Consider the following 22,608-nt stretch of genomic DNA (forward strand, 5'->3'; position numbering starts at 1 on the left):
GAGGTAAGAGAATTGCCTGTAAATTCCTTGTCACTTCCTTGGCATTTCCTGGGAGAGGCAACAACTTTCCTGGCTGAGTTTCTCCTCCGTGAGGTAGCAAGCGTGCATGGCCCAGAGGTTTGTGAGGGTGAATAGGCTAATGAAAGTCAGATGCCTAGCAGAGTGCCTGCTGCTTAGTACGTTCTAGAGCACAGGAAAACTCGGTATATACAGCAGTGCTCAGTTTGCAAAAGCTGCTCACCAGACAGCTGTGCGTTCGTGTGTGTGTGTGTGTGTGTGTGTGTGTGTGTGTGTGTGTGCTGCATTGCAAGGTTTCTGATGATACCACGTGATGCAGCTATCTCTGCAAATTGTCTTTCAGAGTCAGGCTGAATCCTGTGGTGAGGTGACTTTTTGAGTGAAAGGAGTGTAGGCAATTTGAAGCTTTTAAGGAAAAGACTTGATGTGACTGGAAGAAATTGAAAAGGAAGGCAAGAAGCCGGGTGTGGGAAATCATGCCAGTGATCGAATTACCTAGTAGATTGTATTGTAAAAGAAAATAAGAGATTGAGAAAATAAATTGCTTCTGTTTCTGGGATTGTTATTATATCCCCAGGACTAAATCAATTTCTTTCTCTTTCTTTCTTTCTTTCTTTCTTTTAAGAGGAAGAAAATGGCCCACAGTGGAGAGGCTTAACAGGCTTCAACTATTCTGAGTTGAAAACCTGTCAAACTGAAGGCCAGCTACACTCGCTTCAAAGTGTGTTTGTTAATCACAAGGAAATGTAAATTCCGGCAAGATGATATCTTCCTAGGGGTCCTGAGTTCATAGAAGCCTCTCGTTTTTTTGTGGCCTCGTTTCTTAGGAAAAATTAAAAAATAGTAATGGAGCAAAACTGGCTTGGGAATTTAAAATACAAACTTCTGTTTCTAATTGCCTTTGCCTTCTGTACAGACATAACAGAATCATCAACATCAATCAGAATTTCATTTTGGAAGTTGGTTGGTAACAAGCAGCTCCTTTACACCATAGCCTTGAACCAAACAGGAAAATGGTTTTCTCCTTATGAAAAACTCTTTGGAAATTAACCAGGAACTTGTATGGAAAATGACATGAACATTTCTGTTGGATGCTTCTTAGTACTCAATAACATCAGACTGCTGACCTTCCCTTTGCAGGTGTTATTTGGCTCGAAGTTCATCTAAGTGCATTATTTTTCTTCTCAGGGATTAATTTATCTAATGCCTTCTAGAAATTACCTCACAGAGACAGCCTTGTGAAAGGAGTCACTAAAGTATTTCATAAAATGTTACTATCTTCTATTGTCTTAAACCCGATTAGTTCTGTGAACTGAGAGCCCAGTGTGTGACCCGGCATGATTCATTAACCACCGCTCTCCAGGGTATTTCAAAGTAGATTTATCTCATGGACAAATGAGAGCTTATTGAGTAATTCCCATTTTTCCAGAAAAGTTAACTTGAAGTATCCAGCACAACCTGCCAAGCTCTGTCTTTGTTTATAAATCCATTTCCTGGTGACACCATACAAGGTACTCCCACCCTGGAAACCTTGAATTTTGCCTGGTCTTCTCAGATGATTAATTCTAAATCCAGCCTAATCTCACTGTAACCCATATTTGATTACTACAGTTCAGCAGAAACTGTCCAACTTTTTTCAGGATTCTCTCAATAAAATATTTTTTAGATACTGATTTCTCAGTCACTCTCATTAACAACCTCACTCTTCATATAATTTCAAGGACCTGGTGTTTTCTTTTTCAAATATGGATACTATCTCCTTGATGTTTTCTTAAACAGTTGTTAGGAGTAATTATGACCAATTTAACATACTAAATGGGTATAAAGGGGATGTGGTTGTTGGAAAAAGAAACACAGCTTTAAGGCACTGAAGAACCTCTCAACAATTCTTTGAACTTGACAGCTGAATGATTTATTGGCAACTCATTATCTGTTGTCGTGGGGAACAGCCATATCTTGTTAAGCAAGGCCATATGCAATACAGCAAAATAGATAAAGCATCGATCTCTTTCTCTAAAATTTTTTTGCTACAATGAAAAGCTGGTTGATGCATAATGAAATGAACACATTCTTCATAACTAAGAGATTATGCAGCCAGCTCAGGGGCCCCGGGGACCCACAAGTTGAATAGCATGGACCTGGGATGAGCATGTTGACATTTTGGCGCATGGAATCTTATTTTCCTTAGAAGTTTCTCAGATTTTAGGAAAGATACTAAAAGATTAAGAAAAGAATCATGTTGAATACCTGGAATCATATTTCTAATAAAAATAGAGCTAAATTATTTAATTTTGATAATCAGTTTCAAAACTCAAAATCAACTGGACTTATAGCTGAGGACATAGTTTTGGAAATTCATGATTGCTTTGCTGCCTTATTTATTTACTTTAGAAAAAGTGGGTTTTTCTTCCCCTACTCTACTCGTGAAATGTTCATTTTCACTATATTTTCAAAACTTTGGAAAAGGTTAAGATTACTGCTCTTATTTTTTTCACTACAAAAGAGGGCACCTTTTTTCTCACCATAAAAATAAACATCTTCATTATAATTGTAATTTGAAAACTTGGAAGTGCCAAAAAAAAAAAAAAAATCAATTAAATTAATTCAAGATCCTAGCAGCATTTAAAGACATTAGTTGAGATTATACTGAATATGGTTTTGGGGTTTTATTTTTGCACTGAATATAAGTACTTTCTCATGTCATTTAATAGTTTATAAAATATGAGCTTTAATGTCCTCATACTAGTTTAACACGTGTATTATTTCTTATTTTATCTCTCCTATATTATACAATATTCAGGTTGGTTCCAGTTTTTTGCTACCATAAATAATACCACAATAAGGTATCTGTACAATATTCGTGTGTCTCTGGTTGTTTTCTTAGATTGCTTGCTTAATTATCTTTGTGAGGAAGTCCTCAAGAATCTGTCGTTAATTCAGATATTTTTCCCTCTATTGATAAGTTCCTTTAAGGGACCTGAACATACTTAGGAAACTTACTTATATATGAGAAAACTGATCTGTTCTGATTCTCAAGCCCCGGTTCCCTGTGGCCCAACGATTTAAAAGAACCTTTTTTTCCAAAGCATCTCCCACTTAATTGTCTCCCTCTGAAAGCACGGAAACAGGAAGCCCGGAAGTGAGAGGGGGTAGCTGTCCATACCGTGAAAGGAAAGCAATGAATCAGATGCTTAAATTTTGATAGATACAACAGATGTTCTCTTGACCGTATTTCCTGGGCACTTAGTGGGAATCAAGGCAAACTGAAAACATTTTACTTTATCATGTTTTAAAGAAATACTTCGAAGCCTCACAAACCCGCTATGATTAAGCTAACTTTAAGAACACTGAATTACTTTAAAATGGGTTAGAAGTCACACATTACTCTGTGCGACTGAAGAGAAATACTGCTTAAAGGTGACACCGGGCCCTACTTAGGAAGAAGGGATGGCTGCATGTCAGTCACTTTGCCTACATCAAAAAAAAGTTAAATGACAGACTCTAAACTGGGTCTTGATTCATGGATATTTAATAAATATCTGCAGAATTAGAGGCTTACTGGAAGTAATCCTAACCCAGACAGAAAGTAATACTAATCTTGACAGTAACACTAACCCAGACAGGAAACCAGAGGGGAGAGTGGCCAGATAATGGAAGTAAGGCTTGGCCTGGGCCCAGATAAGGCCACTGGAAAACTGGAACACACTAAACTTCTTCATTCAACAAATTTGGTTCATGACCTGTGGTTTGAGTGGACAGTGGTAACACATGTCCAAATTTGGTGGAGTGGACAATGGTAACACATGAGAGTAATGACAATAGAAAGGTCTTAGACTTAAAAGTGAAAGGGAAAACACTGGCATACTAAATGTATTATTGGTTTTGGCCAATCTAATACACTTGAGAAAATGGTGTATTATCTGCCAAACCTAAGACTCTCTTACTCTCACTGGATCTGACATTAGGGGAGCATAAATGCAGATAGAATTACTAGAAAATCAAAGTTTTATGGGTGTATTCCCTGAAGTAGAACGCTGTCTTGGAAAGTTGATTGTGGCAGCCCACATATTTGGAATAATTGACTTGTAACTTTCTCCCCAAATTCTAACTGAATAGAGGAACATTAGAATTCATATGGAATAGTCTCACATTTTAAAAAAAGAGGTTACGGGGTGCCTGGGTAGCTCAGTGGGTTAAAGCCTCTGCCTTTGGCTTGGGTCATGATCCCAGGGTCCTGGGATCGAGCCCTGCATTGGGCTCTCTGCTCAGCAGGGAGCCTGCTTCCTCTTCTCTCTTTGCCTGCCTGTCTACCTACTTCTGATTTCTGTCTGTCAAATAAATAAAAAGAAAATCTAAAAAAAAAAAAAAAAAGAGGTTACAAAAATGTTAGACTACATTATTTTGCTTTTAGGTAGAAGCCCAAGGTCTGTCCATTCTGTCCATTCTCTATCCAACAGCATAAGTCAAACATTTATGAAAGAATAATGAATGCCTTTGCTACAAAAACAGAAATATCTAGAAATATAAGACATTTCCATATTTTAATCTCTTGAGCATTTTGATGCTCTAGTAATTATTTCCTATTAAAACTGCGAATCTCCAATAGTTTCACTATAAACAGTAAAATCTTCTTTAGGGAGAGGACAGACTTTTAATTAAAGAAAGAAAGATACTTTTATTCTGAGAGTGAATTTAGGAGACTAAATGTGTGAAGAAAGGCTTAGCAGAGAGTGGGTATGTGAGCCTGAGCATTTACAGAAGGCTTCCTGTGTGCTGGACCCCAAACCGTTGGGAGTATCTTGAAAGATATAGAGAAAAGGTTTAAAAATGGTACCAGGAATGTACCTATGGGGAAAGAAATGGAGAGTCCTAAGCATTCAGGGATTTGCCAAATGGTTGGTTTTTGTTGGTTTTGAGTTACAATCAAGCTCTAGTTTAGTTATCTCTACATTGGAGATGACCAATCAATGGCTATGTTTAGGATTAGTCAAAGTAAAACACGGATTATTTTGTGTTTTCCATTAACAAAACCCATAAAGAAATTCTATTTTGCGTTTTTAACCCAAATGTCCGCTTTGGTCTCTCTGCACCTTAATTGAGTTACGACTGATTATTACACTCCCAACGCAAGATCCTTCCCAAGATCATTCAGAATTCCCTGGTAGCTAATTTTTCAAGGTTGCCTCTGTTCTTGTTTTTTCTCTAGCTCAGTGATGTATTAAGATTATTTTACAAACAGATATTTTGTCCACCATGTTTAGGTATTCAATATCAGGAAGCATTTTTCTGGTCCTCTATTCCAAGAGTTGGCAGGCAGATTCTTCCTAACATCTATCCTTTTGTGTCTTGATAAGTCATTCAGATGTTCTCCCTTCTCCATGTAGTCTCTGTGCCTCAGGAGAAGATGGTCTTATCCCAGCCCCAGGGAAAGACTTCTTGATCTAAGTGCTCTGTTATCCTCTGCCCAACGGTTAGCTTAGATCTGGAGCTTTTGACTAATTCAGTAGATGGCATACCTCATGCCACAGGGGTTGGTCCAGAAATGGACATGTGACCTAACCCAGGCTGATGACATGTAAGGGGAAATTTGTTGAGGATTTCCAAAACAGAGGTTTCATCCATTTTGAGAGAGAGCTTCAGGGAATCAGCCTCTATTTATCCAGTGGCTGCAATGCTCTTATCAAAACAAAACAAAACAAAAACAAAACAAAAAGCCAACCATCTTATCGTAACTGGGTGAAAGCCAGAACAAAATGGCGGAGCCGAGGATTCCCGGACCAGTGCAGCCACCGCTCCGGGCAACAGCTCATCACCAAGCTCTTGGAGTTTTCCACTGTGCAATCAGCATGTTATCCTTTGTCGTGCAAGCCAGTTTCAACGAGTTTTTTGTTTTATTTTGTTTTGTTTTTCCCAAAGGAAAATCACCTAACACAATTGTCTGTAGTCTTCCCGGATCTGGTCTCAGGATCCCTTTCTAGTTCTTAAAAACTAAATTGTTTGGGGCCAAGGAAGTCACCCAGAGGTTCGCAAATACACCAAACCTGTCACCTGTTTGCAAGTGTGGTTTCTTTCTCCTCAGACTGCCCTTTGGTCTCCTCTCCCAGGAGAGCTCGTGCTGCACTTCAAGCATGTTTTATGGGACTATCTCTGTCACTTTTTTTTTTTTTTTAATCTCATTTTTATCCTCAGTGCTCAGCATTTGACACTTCAGTAAGTAAGCACTTCAGTAAGTGTGGGATTGGTAGAAATGAGGGGCTGGAAGGAAATCTGGAGCACGGTATGGTCTTCCTGCACAGTACCCTCGATCATCTAGATGGATGCTGTCTGAAACCCTCTGCGATGACAGGAGTGTTCTGTACCTGCCCTGTGCACTGAGGCAGCCGGCAGCATGTGGGAACCACTGAGCTTGGAAATACGGCTGGTGTGTCTGAAAAACTGCATTTTCAAGTTCATTATTATCATTCGTTTGCATTTAAATAACCACATGCTCTAAGGAAGAAAAGTAAGATAATCTGGAAAGTTTTCTGTTTGTTTTGTTTACCATTCCAAAGTCCTCCGTTCACCTGGTTTCAAAACATAATCTGAAGGTCTGTCTGCATTTTGAATTTTTAGGTTCACAAGGATTATGAGCAGTAATACCTTGTGTATCACAGACCGTCAGAAACTAAGGACTGTGCTACCCTGATCCCCAACCAGCTTCATGGGTAGCGATCAGCACCGTGTCTCCACGGTCCGAGGCCATTATTCATGATTTGTGTAGTGGAAGATTTTCAGTTTTGGAGGACCCCGAAATAAAGCACATCCTTTTTTTCTTCCCATGGAGTATCTTTTTGTGGATATCAAGTTCCATATTGTGCCAAGATAGCGGGTATTTGTCTAACCAAAGACTAGATAGGCTCTAGATGGAATCTGCTCTTTTTAGCAATAAACCTTTCTGTTACAAATGACAACACGGAATGGAGGCTGATGTTGCCTTAAGAAGAAATCAGACATAGTGTGCAACTTTCTCAAAATTTTTTAGGTGTCCAAGGCACTCAAGGAATAAAAGTACTAGAAAAAGGGGAAAAACAAACCCACAAAAGGGCCACGCAGACATGATGTTTAACCACAGATATTAAGTTTTTCAGCCATATAAGGCACAACAGATTTCTTTCCTCCCATAATTCTTTCAGGGAAAATTTACAGAGAAAAGAAATCCATAGAATAAACTCTGATTAGCCTAACAGTAAAATGTGAGGCTATAGGAGATAGCAGTTAAAGGCATACCACACCTCATAACATCAGATTTGGATGTGAATCCAGAAAGACTTGAGTGGGTGGAAAAAGAGAGAGAGAGAGAGGTGGATAAACAAGCCAAATAGATACTCCTGAGTGAGCAAGGTAGTAGGACCCTGTTTTATAAGTAATGAAACTAAGCCTCAGTAAAGTATGTGTCTTGCTCCTGGCCCCACAGCTAATAATGGGTCGGGCTAAGATTCAAACCCAGGTCAGTCTGCCTTGAAGCCCACGCTCTGTAGGGACCATCTGATAATGACAGTTCCTGGAGGATATGGATACTGCTGGTCTGGAGACTGCAGATTGAGAACCACTATTTACAAAGGTCAACAGCAAGAGTGGAAACAGGTGTAGAGATTTCCCAAGCCAGCCTTTGGAGAAGTTATAATAGTTAAGACTTCCAGAACAAAAACAATGTTGCTATGTCATCGAAAAGAACAGTAGGTAAGGCTCGTGGAAAAGAACAGTAGGTAAAGCTCGTGCTGACCACAAGACTCCCTGCCACAATTTTATCTAGAAATCTATAAGCTGGCTACAAAGCTAAACACATCTGCTGTGTGATAAAAACAAAATCTGTTAGCGATACACAATGGAGTGAAGCTGTCCGAAGAGGGATCTGAGAGTTTATTCTAGATTTCTGCTTGGTGCCACTTAGCCTTTTGGTCTTATTAAGAGCTACTAGTTACGATGTGGGGTTAACCTGCTAGCATAGGGTAGAAGCAAGCGTACTGGTTCAGGGACCAATCTAAAGTCTGCCACTCTCATTTACGAGCTGGGTGACCTCTGGAAGTTAACACTTCAGGTCTTGCTCTTTCCATCTATAAAATGAAAACTGAGGATACAAATCATTCTTGCAAAAGTCAACGAGGTAAGGCACAAAAAAGCCTCTGAATAGGGTCTGCATGTCCTCAGCACTCAGCAGCAGTCAGCTACTGTTATTTTCCCACTGCGGTGTCAGGCCATGTGACACAGGAGAACTTTCCTGATTCTCTTGCTGATCGCTCGTACCCAAATTGCATCCAGGTGTCTACAGGTAAATGTGGTCAGTGGGGCTGCTGGGCGTCCATGGTGTGCTGGGCTAGCGGACACAGCTCCGTTAGATGGGAGCCTTTGTACACATGGGAAAGGAGACTTTGTAAAAAAACAAAAACAAAAACAAAAAAAACCTTATTTAAATTTTTCTTTTGTCAACCCTAAATGCCCAAATATATTCCATACAGAACTCTAAACCAGACATGTGTCTTTTTTTATTCAGCTCCCGTGGCAATCCTGAGAGGTCTCTGTGGTTGTTCCCATGTTGAACACTGCAAACTGGAACATATAAGGTAAAGTGGCAGTGAATCGAGAAGCCAGAATTTGAGCTCAGACATGCTTGAGACCAAAGCCAATACTACCTTCAAATTTGTAAAACATGGGAGGCTATGCATAATCCTTTTTTAAGGACTGAGAGGGTTTGATGCCCAAATGGTCATTTATACATAGATTTCATTTTACATGTCTTCCCTTTAGAGGAACCTATAGCAACAGAAATACCAAGCTACCCAGATCAAACCTTGTGGAGTTTGGGCAATAGGAAGTATTATCACATGGCTACTTACGAATTGTATCTTGTATACTAATTGTATCAGGGAAAAGAACAGAATATCCAAAAACTGGAACTACCTTGAATTTAGAAGAAAGGTGGGGGCACCTGTGTGGCTTAGTCTGCCTTCGGCTCAAGTCATTGTCCCACGTCCTGGGACCAAGCCCTGCATTGTGCTCTTTGCTTAGCAGGGAGTCTGTCTCTCCCTCTCCCTCTGCCCCTGCTTGGGCGAGCACCCTTTCTCAAAGAAAGAAGTAAATCTTTTAAAAGAGAAGAAGAAGAGGAAGAAGAAGAAGGAGAAGCAGGAGAAGCAGAAGAAGGAGGAAGAGGAGGAGGAGAAAGGTTGGAAAGGGTTCCGTTGAACGGTGATAGATCTCGAGCCTGAAGAGTCCACTCTGGGGGGTTTAGCATTTTGATTCTTCCTCAGTAATTTCCAGAACACAGAGTATCTGCTCACCTGCCCTGGACAGGGCCTAGGCACTCCTCCTTCTTTTACAGGACAAAATCACAGATTTCTATGAGCTGTGGGTTGCCATCTTGTCCTGTCTCCCCGCCTCTACCTGCCCAGGCATCCTGGCCCCCACCTTCAGGTCTGTGGAAGTCAGGAAACATTATAGTGAGTCATCCTGTCCCAAGGCTCTTCCCCTATGGCATACCTGACTATTTAGGATCTGGAAAACCCTCTGTTGCGTTGTCTGGCCAGCCTTGGGTCTCACAAGGATGTAAATGACTTTCAGGTCAGGACTGGTGCGAAATAGCTTCTCCATCAACACTTTGCCCATGAAGCCTGTGGCCCCAGTAATGAGAATGGACTTGCCACTATAGAAAGCTGCAATCATGGACATGATTCTTCTCTTGGTGTTTTATAGCTCTGGAAAGAGGTTCCTGAAAAGGAAGAGGAATAACAAAACATTACATTCTCAGAAGTTCTAAAATGCAGTCAATTAAAAATGTTTCTGGCACTTCCAGGAGTTCTGGATGCAGAAAAAGGTCAGAGTGAGAGCATCATACTTTACTGACAACACGATTCATTTTAATCAATATTTACTGAGCCCGCTTTGCATGCCAGATTTTATGCCAAGAATTGCAGGCCAAAAAAAAAAAAAAAAAGAAAGAAAGAAAGAAAGAAATAAAAAGAAAAAAGAAAAATAAGACATGGTTCCTACTCTCAAGAAACTGCTCTAGACTAACAGAGGAGACAGATGTCTAAATAGGTCACCAAATATAATACGTGAGTGCTACAACAAAGGGATTGCAGATACACGGTGGACAGCATGATTTAGAAATTTCCGAAAGGCCCACCCGTCTGCCGGGATGGGTGAAGGTGAGATAAACTGTGAAGGGAGGGCAGGGGTGGTGGTGGGGGAAGGTGTTTCCAGCCCAGATAGCACGAGCAAAGGTGCAAGGTGTGGCAGGTCATACAGCCTGGAGGAAACAGAAGGAAGTCAGTGAGACGGGAACATCAGTGATAAGGCTAGGAGTGGCCCTATAACCCATGAAAACAAAGTTTAACAGCCATCACATGCTTTTTCAATTATGATAGAATTAGTATTTCAGTTGCAGTTTTTTTTAGAAAAAATATTGGAGCAAATAACTTCTGGTTTCACTTGAATTCACAGGCCCTGGTCTACCCAGCCATTTCCGAGTAAATACATTTTTCTCTTCCTTTGGCTGAAAAGGTGTCTAGGGCCACCCTTTCCCCATGTGTTCCTCTCAGGGCTGAAACACTGCAAAAGACAAAGGAAAGAGAAGGTTGAACAAGCAAAGCCAGGACTGGAGGCTTTGTGAAGCTCCAAGATACCACCAGGTGACTGTAGGGGCTCTGTCCATTTAAGGCCGTTGCCAGAGAGAAAGAGCAGATCTGGGAGTGGGAAGCCAGGTGCGGCCTTTAGGTCCTGGGCCTCCCAGAAAAGTCACCACGTGCTATTGACATGCCACGTGAAGTGTCTATCTCTAAGCTTGGGTTCAAAATGGTCCATGGGATCGAGCACTGGGTGTGGTGCAAAAATAATGAATACTGTTATGCTGAAAATAAAAAATAAATTAAAAAAAAAGACAGAAATAAAAAAAAAAATGGTCCATGGGAAGCAGCAGCGGAGAGCTTTGAATGAAACAGTGCAGTGGACTGGGTGCAGACTTCCTTTCTGTCATAATAGGTCCCCTGAGACCTGCTGGATGGCGGTGGGTAGATTGAGCAGAACACAACTCCAGGGACCGACCCTGACATCAGAGGTCATGAAGAAGAAGGAAAAAAAAAAACCAACTATGAGAGTTAGCACCCTGCCTTGTCACCTCCAGTGAAGGTTCCCCTGCCAGTAACTCCTTAAAACTCCTTATCTCCTCAACAGTCATAATTTACAGATCGTAATAATAGTCATAATTTAGACTGTAAGGATCTTGTGGCTGGTCTTGGGCAGAACTCTTTGCCTTTGAAGGATTCATTCACCCATGAATTTACTCAAGAAATAATTTTGAGTTCCTGCCCTGACAGACTGTGCTGAGTTCTGAAGATAAGCAGATGAATGAGGCAAACAGATCTTTGTGCTCCCTCTGGCAGAAGAGGCCAGCAATACAAAGGTTGGTAAATACGAAAACGAGATGACAGACTGTACAGATGCAAATAAAATAAGGATCAATGACAGAAATCACATCTGATCATCAACCCTTTTCAGTTTAGGAAATCTGGATTTCAAATCATGTTAGTTATAGCCACTGAGTTACTATGTAAACCCTTTTATTAGGGGCAGTTGTGTGGTTAAGTCAATTTAGCATCTGACTCTTGTTTCAGCTCAGGTCATGATCTCAGGGTTGTGAGATGGAGCCCCATGTTGGGCTCTGTGCTCAATGGAGAGACTACTCGAAGATTCTCTCCCTCCATCCCTCCCCCCACTTATGTCCTCTCTCTCTCTAAAGTAAATAAATCTTTAAAAAAAAATACTTTATTGAAGGTTGATGTGAAAAATATCTTTGAAGAACACATTTGGATCTTTTTTTTTTTTTAAGATTTTATTTATTCATTTGACAGAGATAACAAGCAGGCAGAGAGAGAGAGAGAGAGGGAAGCAGGCCCCCCCACTGAGCGGAAAGCCCGAGCGGGGCTCCATCCCAGGATACTGGGATCATGACCTGAGCTGAAGGCAGAAGCTTCAACCCACTGAGCCACCCAGGCGCCCCTGAAGAACACATTTGGATCTTGTGCAAAACAGCAACTAATCATAGTTTTTTTTTCACCATGTTGCAAAATGTTACTCATATTGCAATCTACCCAATCATTTTCTAAAGATTTTATCCCTTGGGAATAGTACTGAAGAGTCTTGCCTTGCCTGCCTGGAAGCTCAGAAAAGTGTGGAAAGCAGTTCAACATCCTAGTTGAGCACACAGGTTCTAAGCAAGACTATCTGAAATCCAATCCAAGTTCTGCCACTTATTAGCACTGTGACGTCAGGCACATTATTATTCTCTCTGTGCTGTAGCTTGCTCATTAGTAAATGCGGATAACAAAAGTATCCACATAATAATGCTGTGGTAAGAATTATATGACTCAGTATATTACTAAAACTCTTAGTAATCAACACAGTATTTGACTGGCACAAAAAATACACACATAGGTTGAGAGAGTAGATCAGAGAGCCCAGAAATAAACCACGCTTATATGACCAATTAATCTACAATAAAGGAGGCAAAAGCATACAATGAGGAAAAGATAGTCTACTGATTAAGTGGTGTTGAGAAAACTGGACAGCTACATGCAAAAGAATGAAACTGGGCCACTTTCTTACACCATACACAAAAATAAACTCAACATGGATTAAAGACCTAAATCTGAGACCTGAAACCATTAACTCCTAGAAGAAAACACTGGTGATGTTTTTGCTATCAGCCACTGAAACATTTTTCTAGATGAATCTCCTCAGACCAGGGAAACAAATGCAAAAATAAACTATTGAAACCACACCAAAATAAAAAGCTTTTGCACAGCAAAGGAATCCATCAAAACAAAACAACAAAGCAGCCTACTGAATGGGAGGAGATATTTGCAAATGATATATCCAATAAGAGATTAATATCCAAAATATATAAAGAACTCATACTAGTAAACACTAAAAAAAATGCCAAATAATCTGAATAAAAATGTGCCAAGGATCTGAATAGACATTTTTCCAAAGAGGACATATAAATGTCTAACAGACACAGGAAAAGATGCTCAACATCACTCATCATCAGGGAAATGCAAATCAAAACCACAGTGTTTTCACCTTAATACTTGTCAGAATGGGTAGAATCAAAAAGACAAAAAAAATAACAAGAGTCGTTGAGGATGTGGAGAAAATGGAACTCTTGTACGCTTCTGGGAAGTGTGGGAATGCAATTTGGTGCCACTCCTGTGGAAAACAGTATAAAGATTTCTCAGAAAATCAAAAATGGAATTACCATATGATCCAGCAATTCCACTACTAGGTATTTACCCAAAGAAAACAAAAACACTCATTTGTAAAGATATATGTACCCCTATGTTTATTGAAACATTATTTATAATAGCCAAGATAGGGAAGTAAGCTAAGTGTCCATCAACAGGTGGATGGATAAAGAAGATGTGGCATATGGAATATTACTCAGATACAAAAAAAGAATGAAATCTTGCCATTTGCAACAATATGGATGGGCCTAGAAGGTATAATGCTAAATGAAATAAGTCAGACAAAGCCAAATACTATATGATTTCACTCATATATGGAATTTAGAAACAAAGCAAACAAAGAAAAAAGAGACAAAAAATCCAGGAGGATTGCAGGAGGGCAGGTGGGGGGGGGATGGGCAAAACAGAAAAAGGGGATTGAGGGTACGCTTATCATGATAAGCACTGAGCAATGTAAGAGTTGCATCTGAAACTAACAGAACACTGTATGTTAATCATTTATCAATTAAAAAAGAAAACTCTTGGAAATATTTGTTACCCATACTAATACTTACTCAGTAAGTATTAGCTGTTAATATAGTCACTGGTTATACATTTTCCTCTTAATAGTTCCTGGTTTTTTCTTTTGACATTTATTTTAAGTGCTCTGTCTTATGCATTTTATACACCCTCTTTTGGAAATAGGAGGTGATTTACAACTCAGTCAGTCATCACGCCAAGTAAACTGCTTTCCCCAAATGCAACTCTACTTGATGATGAACCTTGCCAGTTCCTTTTCCTGCACCATACTCCTTTAGTATATTAGGTATAAATAAGCATGGTTGGCAGGAAAATACAGAAGAGAAACTGAGTTTGGATAAGGTTATTTCCCAACCTCACTTGTTCTAAAGATATCAGAAGCTTGTTTTGCACTCTTTTTTAATTATCTTCAAAGATTTTACCCATTTGACATAAATAGAGACAGTGAGAGAAGGAACACAAGCAGGGGGAGTGGGAGAGGGACAAGCAGACCTCCAACCAAGCGGGGAGCCAGATGCGGGCGATTCTAGGACCCTGGGATCATGACCCAAGCTGAAGGCAGAGGCTTAACTGACTGAGCTGCCCAGGCACTCCCTGTTTTGCACTCTTCTATGCTTTAGTGGAGTCATATTTTCTAGAATGTGAACATACTGTTCAGATATTTTGATCCCAGATACAGTTTTGTAACCTGTGATAAAAAATTTTAGGAAGCAGGTCATGTATTTCTAATGAGCCCATTTCTCGTGGGACGAAGACTTGATGTGTCCCCAAAGAATTGAATTTGCCAGCTCAGTGGGGAGTCCGGATAATTCTCAAGCAAAACCAAGTCATGGCAGAGTACACGGAGTTCTCAGACAGGAAAACAAAACAAACCAGCATTTCGTGGCCCTCATTATCTGACTGTCAAGAGCAGGTGGCAGAAGAGTGTGGCCAAGGCTATAAGCAAGGCCAGTGATTCTGAAAAATGTCTGAGAATTCCTCATCCTCAGATCAAAGCTGTATCAGAGATGTTTCTTCTACTTCTTGCCTCCACTCTCCACAGATGGCTTAGTTCCTGGCCGCAGAAACTCTTATGTAAAATTTGGCACCCAGGGTGCCTGTGTGACTCAGTGGGTTAAGGGTCTGCCTTCAGCTCATGTCATGATCCCAGGATCCTGAGATCGAGTCCCTCATTGGGTTCTCTGCTCAGCAGGGGGTCTCTCTCTCTCACTCTGTCAAATAAATAAATAAAATCTTAAAAAAAAAATGGCTCTCTGAATTCTGTTCCATATATTAAACTTGCAAGGTCCAGGAATTACTAACCCTGAACATAATTCATTAAAATAATTCAGCTAATTATTTTAACAATTACAGTAAACTCACATTCAGTCATGGACAATACAAACTCTAGAAGGAGGAATATATTTAGGACCAGCTGACTAGTCCTGGTTTGCCTTTCATATCTTTGGATTGCCACTGCAGAGAACAAAGGACAATTTGCTGTTCCTCACGTTCATGATATGGCTTGTGAGAAGCCTAAGCCACTTTGACAATTTTCAGAATCATCCTGTATAAGGTAGGATATATGATGCTTGAATGAAAAAGGAGGGGGTCTATGAAAATCAGTTTTTTTTTATAAAGTTTTTTTTTTTTTAAATTTTATTTATTTGACAGAGAGAGATCACAAGTAGGCAGAGAGGCAGGCAGAGAGAGAGGAGGAAGCAGGCTCCCTGCCAAGCAGAGAGCCCAACGCAGGACTCAATCCCAGGACCCTGAGATCATGACCTGAGCTGAAGGCAGAGGCTTAACCCATTGAGCCACCCAGGCACCTCTAGCCAGTGCATTTTTATTGAATGTCTGCTATGCACCAGATACTGTCTAGACACTGGGAATAGTAGTGCATAGGCTGTAGGCAGCAACTTAGATTTTTCCTTTCTTTTCTGGAGCATTTTTTTCCCTCTTAAGATCATTCCTCATGGTCATGAGTAGAAATAGCTGGTTTTTACTCTTCTTTTGGTAGTAAAATGAAGCTGTTCTTGTTTCTAGAGAACAGATGTTAAAATACTGAATCAGGATTGTTGTGCCAAGTTATACATTTTTTGCAGTTTTCAGCATATGGAAATTTTTCTTTGAGTAGTTCTTCCGAAAAACAAAAAATTGAGATTCAAATACTTAAGGGAGACAGGTTTACCGGTACTTCTTTTTTTTTTTTTTAAGATTTTATTTATTTATTTGACAGAGAGAGAGATCACAAGTAGGCAGAGGCAGGCAGAGCTGGCGGGGGGGCGGGGGGAGCAGGCTCCCCACTGAGCAGAGAGCCCGATGCAGGGCTTGATCCCAGGACCCTGGGATCACGACCTGAGCCCAAGGCAGAGGCTTTAACCCACTGAGTCACCCAGGCGCCCTACCAGTATTTCATGATAGCTTTTTAGAGAAAAACATTTTTTAAAAAAGAAACAAGGTGCTCTGCCCCTCGGGAAACTTACTTAACCAGGGTTTCTTCGTCTTGGTTCTATCAATATTGTGGGAGGGATAAATCTTGGTGGACAGGCGGCGGGGGTCGGGGTTGGGGCACTGTCCAGTGCAATGCAAGGTGCTAAGCTGTATCCCTGGCCTCGACTCACTAGACGGTAATAATATCCCTCTTCCCCAGTAAGGTGTGACAATCCAAAATGTCTAGAATTTGCTAAATGTGCTCTTGGGAAAAATTGCCTCTTCTTCAGAGAAACGTTGTTCTTAGACCTTCTTCAGTGCTCATTTTATAATATTCAGCACACCACATTAAAATGTCAAGATTCAAGGCTTAAATTTCTGCTTGTCAAACTAGGTACTAGATATGATAGATAGGATAGGTACTACCTATGCTTAATCCTTCATAGGTACGTACATTTACCAAGCAAATTACATGTGTGGCATATCCTGATTGTGCTCAATGTGGAGATGAAGGAAGACTTCTTCAGAGAAAGATGTCCCACTTTTTATTTAACCAAATTTCTTTTGGTCTCTGTGCTTTAAGTTAGGCTATGAACCCCACCTTCCACACAGACTGAACCTCTCAATTTTATCCATCAAAACCGATTACAGGCAAATTTAGGAAAGAATGGCAATTGGACAAGCATGAGAGACCAGCTGAGGAAAAACCATTAGTATCGGTTGCTGTATATTAATAATTCAATGGATAATTGAGGCAATATCATCTATATGTAATTCTGTGCCTTTTTTCTGAAGATTCAAAGATGCTGTGTCTTAAGAGATAAGTTACATTGGCAAATGGAGTGTTGGTTGGCAATGGACACAGTAATATGGGCTGATCTATTGAAGAAAACTGATGCTATTTTGGAAAATTCAGCAAATGAAAGTTGTTCTGCTTCATCAAAATTGAACAGTTGAAATTCTTTCAATAAGTGTGCTGAATTAATTGCATAAATGCATTTATAAAATATTATTCAATGCATAAAAGGAGACCACAAACTTGTGAAAACATTATGTCCATTAAAAATCCCTATGGGAGGGGCGCCTGGGTGGCTCAGTGGGTTAAGCCGCTGCCTTCGGCTCAGGTCATGATCTCAGGGTCCTGGGATCGAGTCCCGCATCGGGCTCTCTGCTCGGCAGGGAGCCTGCTTCCCTCTCTCTCTCTCTCTCTCTGCCTACTTGTAATCTCTCTCTGTCAAATAAATAAAATCTTTAAAAAAAAAAAAATCCCTATGGGAAAGACTGGGGTGGAGGGGTATGAAATAAGTGAGGTTAACTGTATGACTGAGTGACAGCATTCAAGGGAATGAGCCTCATTTCATGTCTATAATTTCTTTCCATGATTTAAAAGGTAATTTAATAATACATTACAAAAGGAGTTCTCAGAAAGTAATGGCTGCCAATATTTTTATAATCTCTTCTTTTGCTATGGGTACTGAAAGTACAAAGACATTATAAAACAAACCTTAGTTTAAAATGTATTTAAATTGTTTATAAAAGTGTGGCTCAACTGACATTACACAATGTAGTGGACTGAATTATGTCCCTTCCGAATGCATATGTTGAAACCCTACCCCCTCAGGTAACGGTATTTGAATATGAGGCCTTTGGGTTATATGATGTCACCCGGGTAGGGCACAAATCTGACAGGACTGGTGTCCTAATAAGGAGAGACACCAGAGAAAAGTCTCTCCTCGAACAGACACGGAGGAGAGGCTATGTGAGTACGGAGAGAGAAGGCAGTTGTCTACTATGCCAAGAAGAGAGCTCCCACCAGAACCTGAATTTGCTGGCACCTTAATCATGGACTTGGAGCCTCCAAAACTGTAAGTAATAAATGGAAGTTAAAGAGACCCTGTCTGCAATATTTTATTATAGCAGCTTGAGAAGACTAATGCACACACAAGTACACATGAACAGAGACATGAACATTTCTGGATGAGTAAAATAACTTGACAATATTTCTTAATTCGGGAAAACCTGTGTCATTTTCCCATCTTTGCAGATAAGGGTAGGATATTGATTCTTGCTATTCTCATGTTTGTGAAAATATGGACAGGCCGTTGACAATAAACTACAGAGACCTCATTAATCCAAGCTTTAAAAATCTGTATGTATATGTATATAAGTCACATATCTCTTTGTCAGGCACTTAGTGAAAAAAAGAAGTTTTCATCAGAGAGTTCTTTCTTTTTATTTAGCTTTAGTTTCCAAATTATACAATTCAGCAATAAACTTAGATACCTTTCTGTGTGGGTCTGTTAAACAAAGTCTCTCTGTGAGAACGTTTAAGTTCTTGATGGGGGAATACTGACCCTCAGGGGTATTGTAGGCAACTCTTGGTAGGGTGGGGGGGGGGCACAGCTCTCACTAATCAGATTAGCAATAGCCTTAATCAAGAAAAACCAATTAGGAAAGTGTTCTGGGCAGGGGTAAGGACAGCCCAGGGGGGCTTTAGGAACACAAAATTTACTAATTACTTCAACATACCTAATAACAGTCTTCCTAGTTTCCTTTTGCTTAGCTCATTAGTAAGTCTTCAAAAAAAAAAAAAAAAACAACCCTCCAAATCTAACAAAAATTAAAAAGGAGGGATTCCTGGGTGGCTCAGTTGGTTGAGCATCCAACTCTTGCTTTTGGCTCAGGTCATGATCTCAGGGTAGTAAGATCCAGCCCCCTGTCTGCCTCTGTGCTTAGTGGGGCATCTTCTTGAGAATCTCTCTCCCTCTGCTCTTCCCCCTACTCGCACATACTCTCTCTCTCAAATAAACAAATCTTAAAAAAAAAACGAAAAAGGAAAAGATACAAGCTAAATTCATCATTTCACCATGACTGATTAAATAGATGTGCAGTCTGCCTACTATGAGCAACACGTAATGTTAGATGTGGATCATTAATATGTAAATATTTTCGCTAAAGAGTAAGGCATTATGAAAATACATGGTATCATTGTTAGAGATTACAGGTTAAGTCAAACAACAGGCAGCATGTGAAGATTCTAAAATGGTATCAAGAGAATTACAATCAAATGAAAATATTGAGGTTTCCTATTTTGACTTGATGAATTATAAATTGGGTCATGGTATAAATAAAAGAATGGTTGATTTATTAACACAATGACCAAAGGAACCCAAATGAATGGAGAGTCAGCTAACCTACATTTTCCATGCTCCACTTAGAACTAAAGATGATTTTTTTTTAAGATGACATGACCTAGAATATCTATCATCTATCATCTATCTATCTACCTACCTATGAGACAGAGGGAGACAAAGAGAGATAGAAAGGGAGGAAAGAGAAAGAGGTGGAGAGAGGGAAAGAGGGAGATGGGGCAGAGAGAAGGCGTGGGGGAGAGAGGAAGATGGGGATAGAAATGGGGAGTAGATTTAAGAAATTGGCTGGTGAGATTACGGAGGCTTGGTAAATCCAAAATCTGCAAGCTGGAGACTCAAGGAAGTGCTGTAGTTTAAGATCAAACGCAGAATTTTTTTTTCGTGGGGGGAGGTCAGTGTTAGCTCCCTTAAGGCCTTCAACTAATGGGATAAGGCCCACTCACATTATGGAGGATAATCTGCTTTACCGAAAGTCCACTGATTTACATGTTAATCTCATTCAAAGAACACTTTCACAGAAACATCCAGAATAATGTTTGACTGATATCTAGGACTGTAACCTAGCCACCGTGACATATAAAAATAAACATCATTAGTCCACTCTTGTCAACTTGGCACCCATGCACAACTGTTTAACCCACTGAGCCACCCATGTGCCCCCATGCACAACTGTTTAAAACCATAATTTCCAAATAAAGATAATAACAAACTCATAACTTCTGCCCCACATTAACAACTATCCTGGCATACAAGTAAAACATACTAACACTTTCCGCAGAAAAGGATGCAAAGCTTTGGGGTAATGTTTACTCTTCTTCTATTACTTAATGGATTACTTAAATACTGTATTTTGTATCTTCTTTGCCCTCCATAAGCACATCAGCTGACCATGATTCTTTACCTGGTGGGGTAAAGGGTCTGGTCATCAGTTTTCCATTGACCTTAATCACAGGACATGGTAATACTCAGAAATGCCCTGAGGGCTCTTCTGTTATTTCAGACATACTCTTCCTTACCTCCATTGTGAAGTAACAGTCCAATTTTCCCTTGGTAGTCCGGATCAGTCACCCCAGCCCACGCAGAGAACCCCCCCCCCCCCCCCCCGCTCTTTGCCTGTTGATTCAGAAACATGAGGAGTGCAAAGCTGTCAGGCCGCCATCTTAACTTCCCGTTAGTTGGAATTAGTGCTGTGTTTCTGGGTGGAACCATTCTTCTCTTTGGAACCGAGATCTCTAGGCCAGCAGAACATAGGGTCATGGGGAGAAGGAGAACTTTTTTGCAATTGGGCCACCTGGGTAATAATGAGTGGTGACACTCTCCTTTCCACCCCTGAACTCCTAGACTCCTGAAGCGGGGGTATGGGAGAAAATAGCACCATCTACTGGATGCTGATCCACAGCATATACAGCCTTCTAGACATGCTTGCCTTAGCCCTTCACTGTTGTGCCACCCGGCTGGCACTATACACAAGTCTCCTACAAGTCATTTCACCCTTCTATTAAACCAGCTGCTTTGGGATAGTACAGAACATGGTAAGGCCAGTGAATTCTATGAGCATGAGCCCATCGCCACATTTCATGTGCTTTGAAGTGAGTTCCGTGATCAAAAGCAATGCTGTGCAGAATACCATGATGGTGAAGAGGCATTCTAGAAATCCACTCATGGTCATTTTGGTAAAAGCACTACTTGCAGGGAGGCAAATCCACATCCTCTATTCTAGTAAGAACAAAACACCGACCCACGATAGAAGTACAATCTGCCTCTAGGTAGCTGGCTTATACCCTAAGGACTCCGTGTTGGTCTTTGATGCTGGGAAATTGGGCAGTCACCAGTCTATTTGTAGACAAGTTGGCCTTGGTGAGCCAAAGTCCATGTGCTGAGCCCAACCTTTATCCCTGCCTCTATGGCCACTTGGTTTATGAGCTATCGGTGCATAATAGGGATAGTTAGGTATTCACAGAACAGGTCATCCTTTCCTATCCACTTGATTATTAAAATATTACTTTGATGAGGTCACTCTTTGGTAAACATTATGTGGTACACAAGTATCTTCATGTCTTTGCCCATTCCATATACCCCTTCCCTAGACTCACTTGTCATCAATTTTCCAATCATGTTCTTTCAAAGTCCCTGACCACCCAGTCAAGCCACTGGCCACAGGCCATAAATCAGTATACAGTTGCACATTGGGCCATTTCTCCTTGCAAGCAAAGTGAATAACCAGGTGCCTTGCTTGACATTCTGTTCACAGAAAGGTTTTCCCTTCTACCACTATCCTTCAGAGTATGTCCCAGAGAGAAGCAGTTGTTCATCCCTACAGATCATCTCTTCTGTCAACAGATTATAGGGGCTTCCTCATGAGGCCATAGATGCAGGCTAAGGGAGAAAAGGTCGTGTAGTACCAGTGGGGATGATAGGCATTTGGGCCACTTCTTTGTATAAATTACTGGTGTCTTGAGGGCTTTTTTGGGTCTGATCAGATATATACAATACATTATGCCAGAAATGTAATGGGTCAAAATGATATCTTATGGAAGGGCAAGGTGATCAAGATTCCTGCAAATTGAATTCTGGCAGAGAGCTGCAGAGCTGATAGACCCCTGAGGTAGAACAGTGAAGGTGTCTTGCTGCCCCTGCCCCCTGAAAGCAAACTGCTTCTTGTAGTCTTTATCAATAAGGATGGAGAAAAAAGCATCTGCCAGATCAACAGCCACATACCAGGCACCAGGCACCATTTTTCTCAAGCAATGAAATCACATCTGTTAGAGCAGCTGCAATCAGAGTCCCCACTGCATTAAGCTTATGACTATCCACTGTTATTCTACAAAATCCATTTGTCCTCTGCACAAGCCAAATAGGCAAGTTGAAGGGGAATATGGTGAAAATCACTACCTCTGCATCTTTCAAGAGAAACAGAATGTGAGCAGAGTGGAGGGGAGGAGCAGAGGGAGACAGAAAGAGAGAATCTAAAGCAGGCTCCACGTCCAGCACCGAGAGCAACGTAGAGCTCTATCTCACCACTCTGAGATCATGATCAAAGCTAAAATCAAGAGTTAGACACTTACCTGACTGAGTCACCCAGGTGCCCCTCAATTATGCCTTTTTGAACTGAGGAAATGATGACAGAATGGGTTCAGACACCTACTGAGCCCACTGTGAGATGGTTCTAACCTAAAACTTCACTGATCGGGCACCTGGTGGCTCAGTGGGTTAAGCTGCTGCCTTCGGCTCAG

At 40.7% G+C, this 22,608-nt stretch overlaps 1 protein-coding gene across 4 annotated transcripts in view; it reads right to left on the reverse strand.

Moving 5' to 3' along the window:
• Positions 1-22,608, reverse strand: part of FAR2 (fatty acyl-CoA reductase 2) — a 135,467-nt gene that overhangs the window by 35,285 nt on the left and 77,574 nt on the right. For 3 of the 4 annotated variants that reach the window (XM_059402729.1, XM_059402730.1, XM_059402731.1), the window contains one exon: positions 9,532-9,760. The exons of the other annotated variant lie outside the window; for it this stretch is intronic. In XM_059402729.1, coding sequence (XP_059258712.1) covers positions 9,532-9,720 — 189 coding nt within the window. In that variant the 5' untranslated portion in view covers positions 9,721-9,760. The remainder of the gene's footprint in view (positions 1-9,531; positions 9,761-22,608) is intronic. 4 annotated transcript variants of the gene reach the window in all.

The sequence above is a fragment of the Mustela nigripes genome, chromosome 6 (genome assembly GCF_022355385.1).
Source record: "Mustela nigripes isolate SB6536 chromosome 6, MUSNIG.SB6536, whole genome shotgun sequence".
NCBI lineage: Eukaryota > Metazoa > Chordata > Mammalia > Carnivora > Mustelidae > Mustela > Mustela nigripes.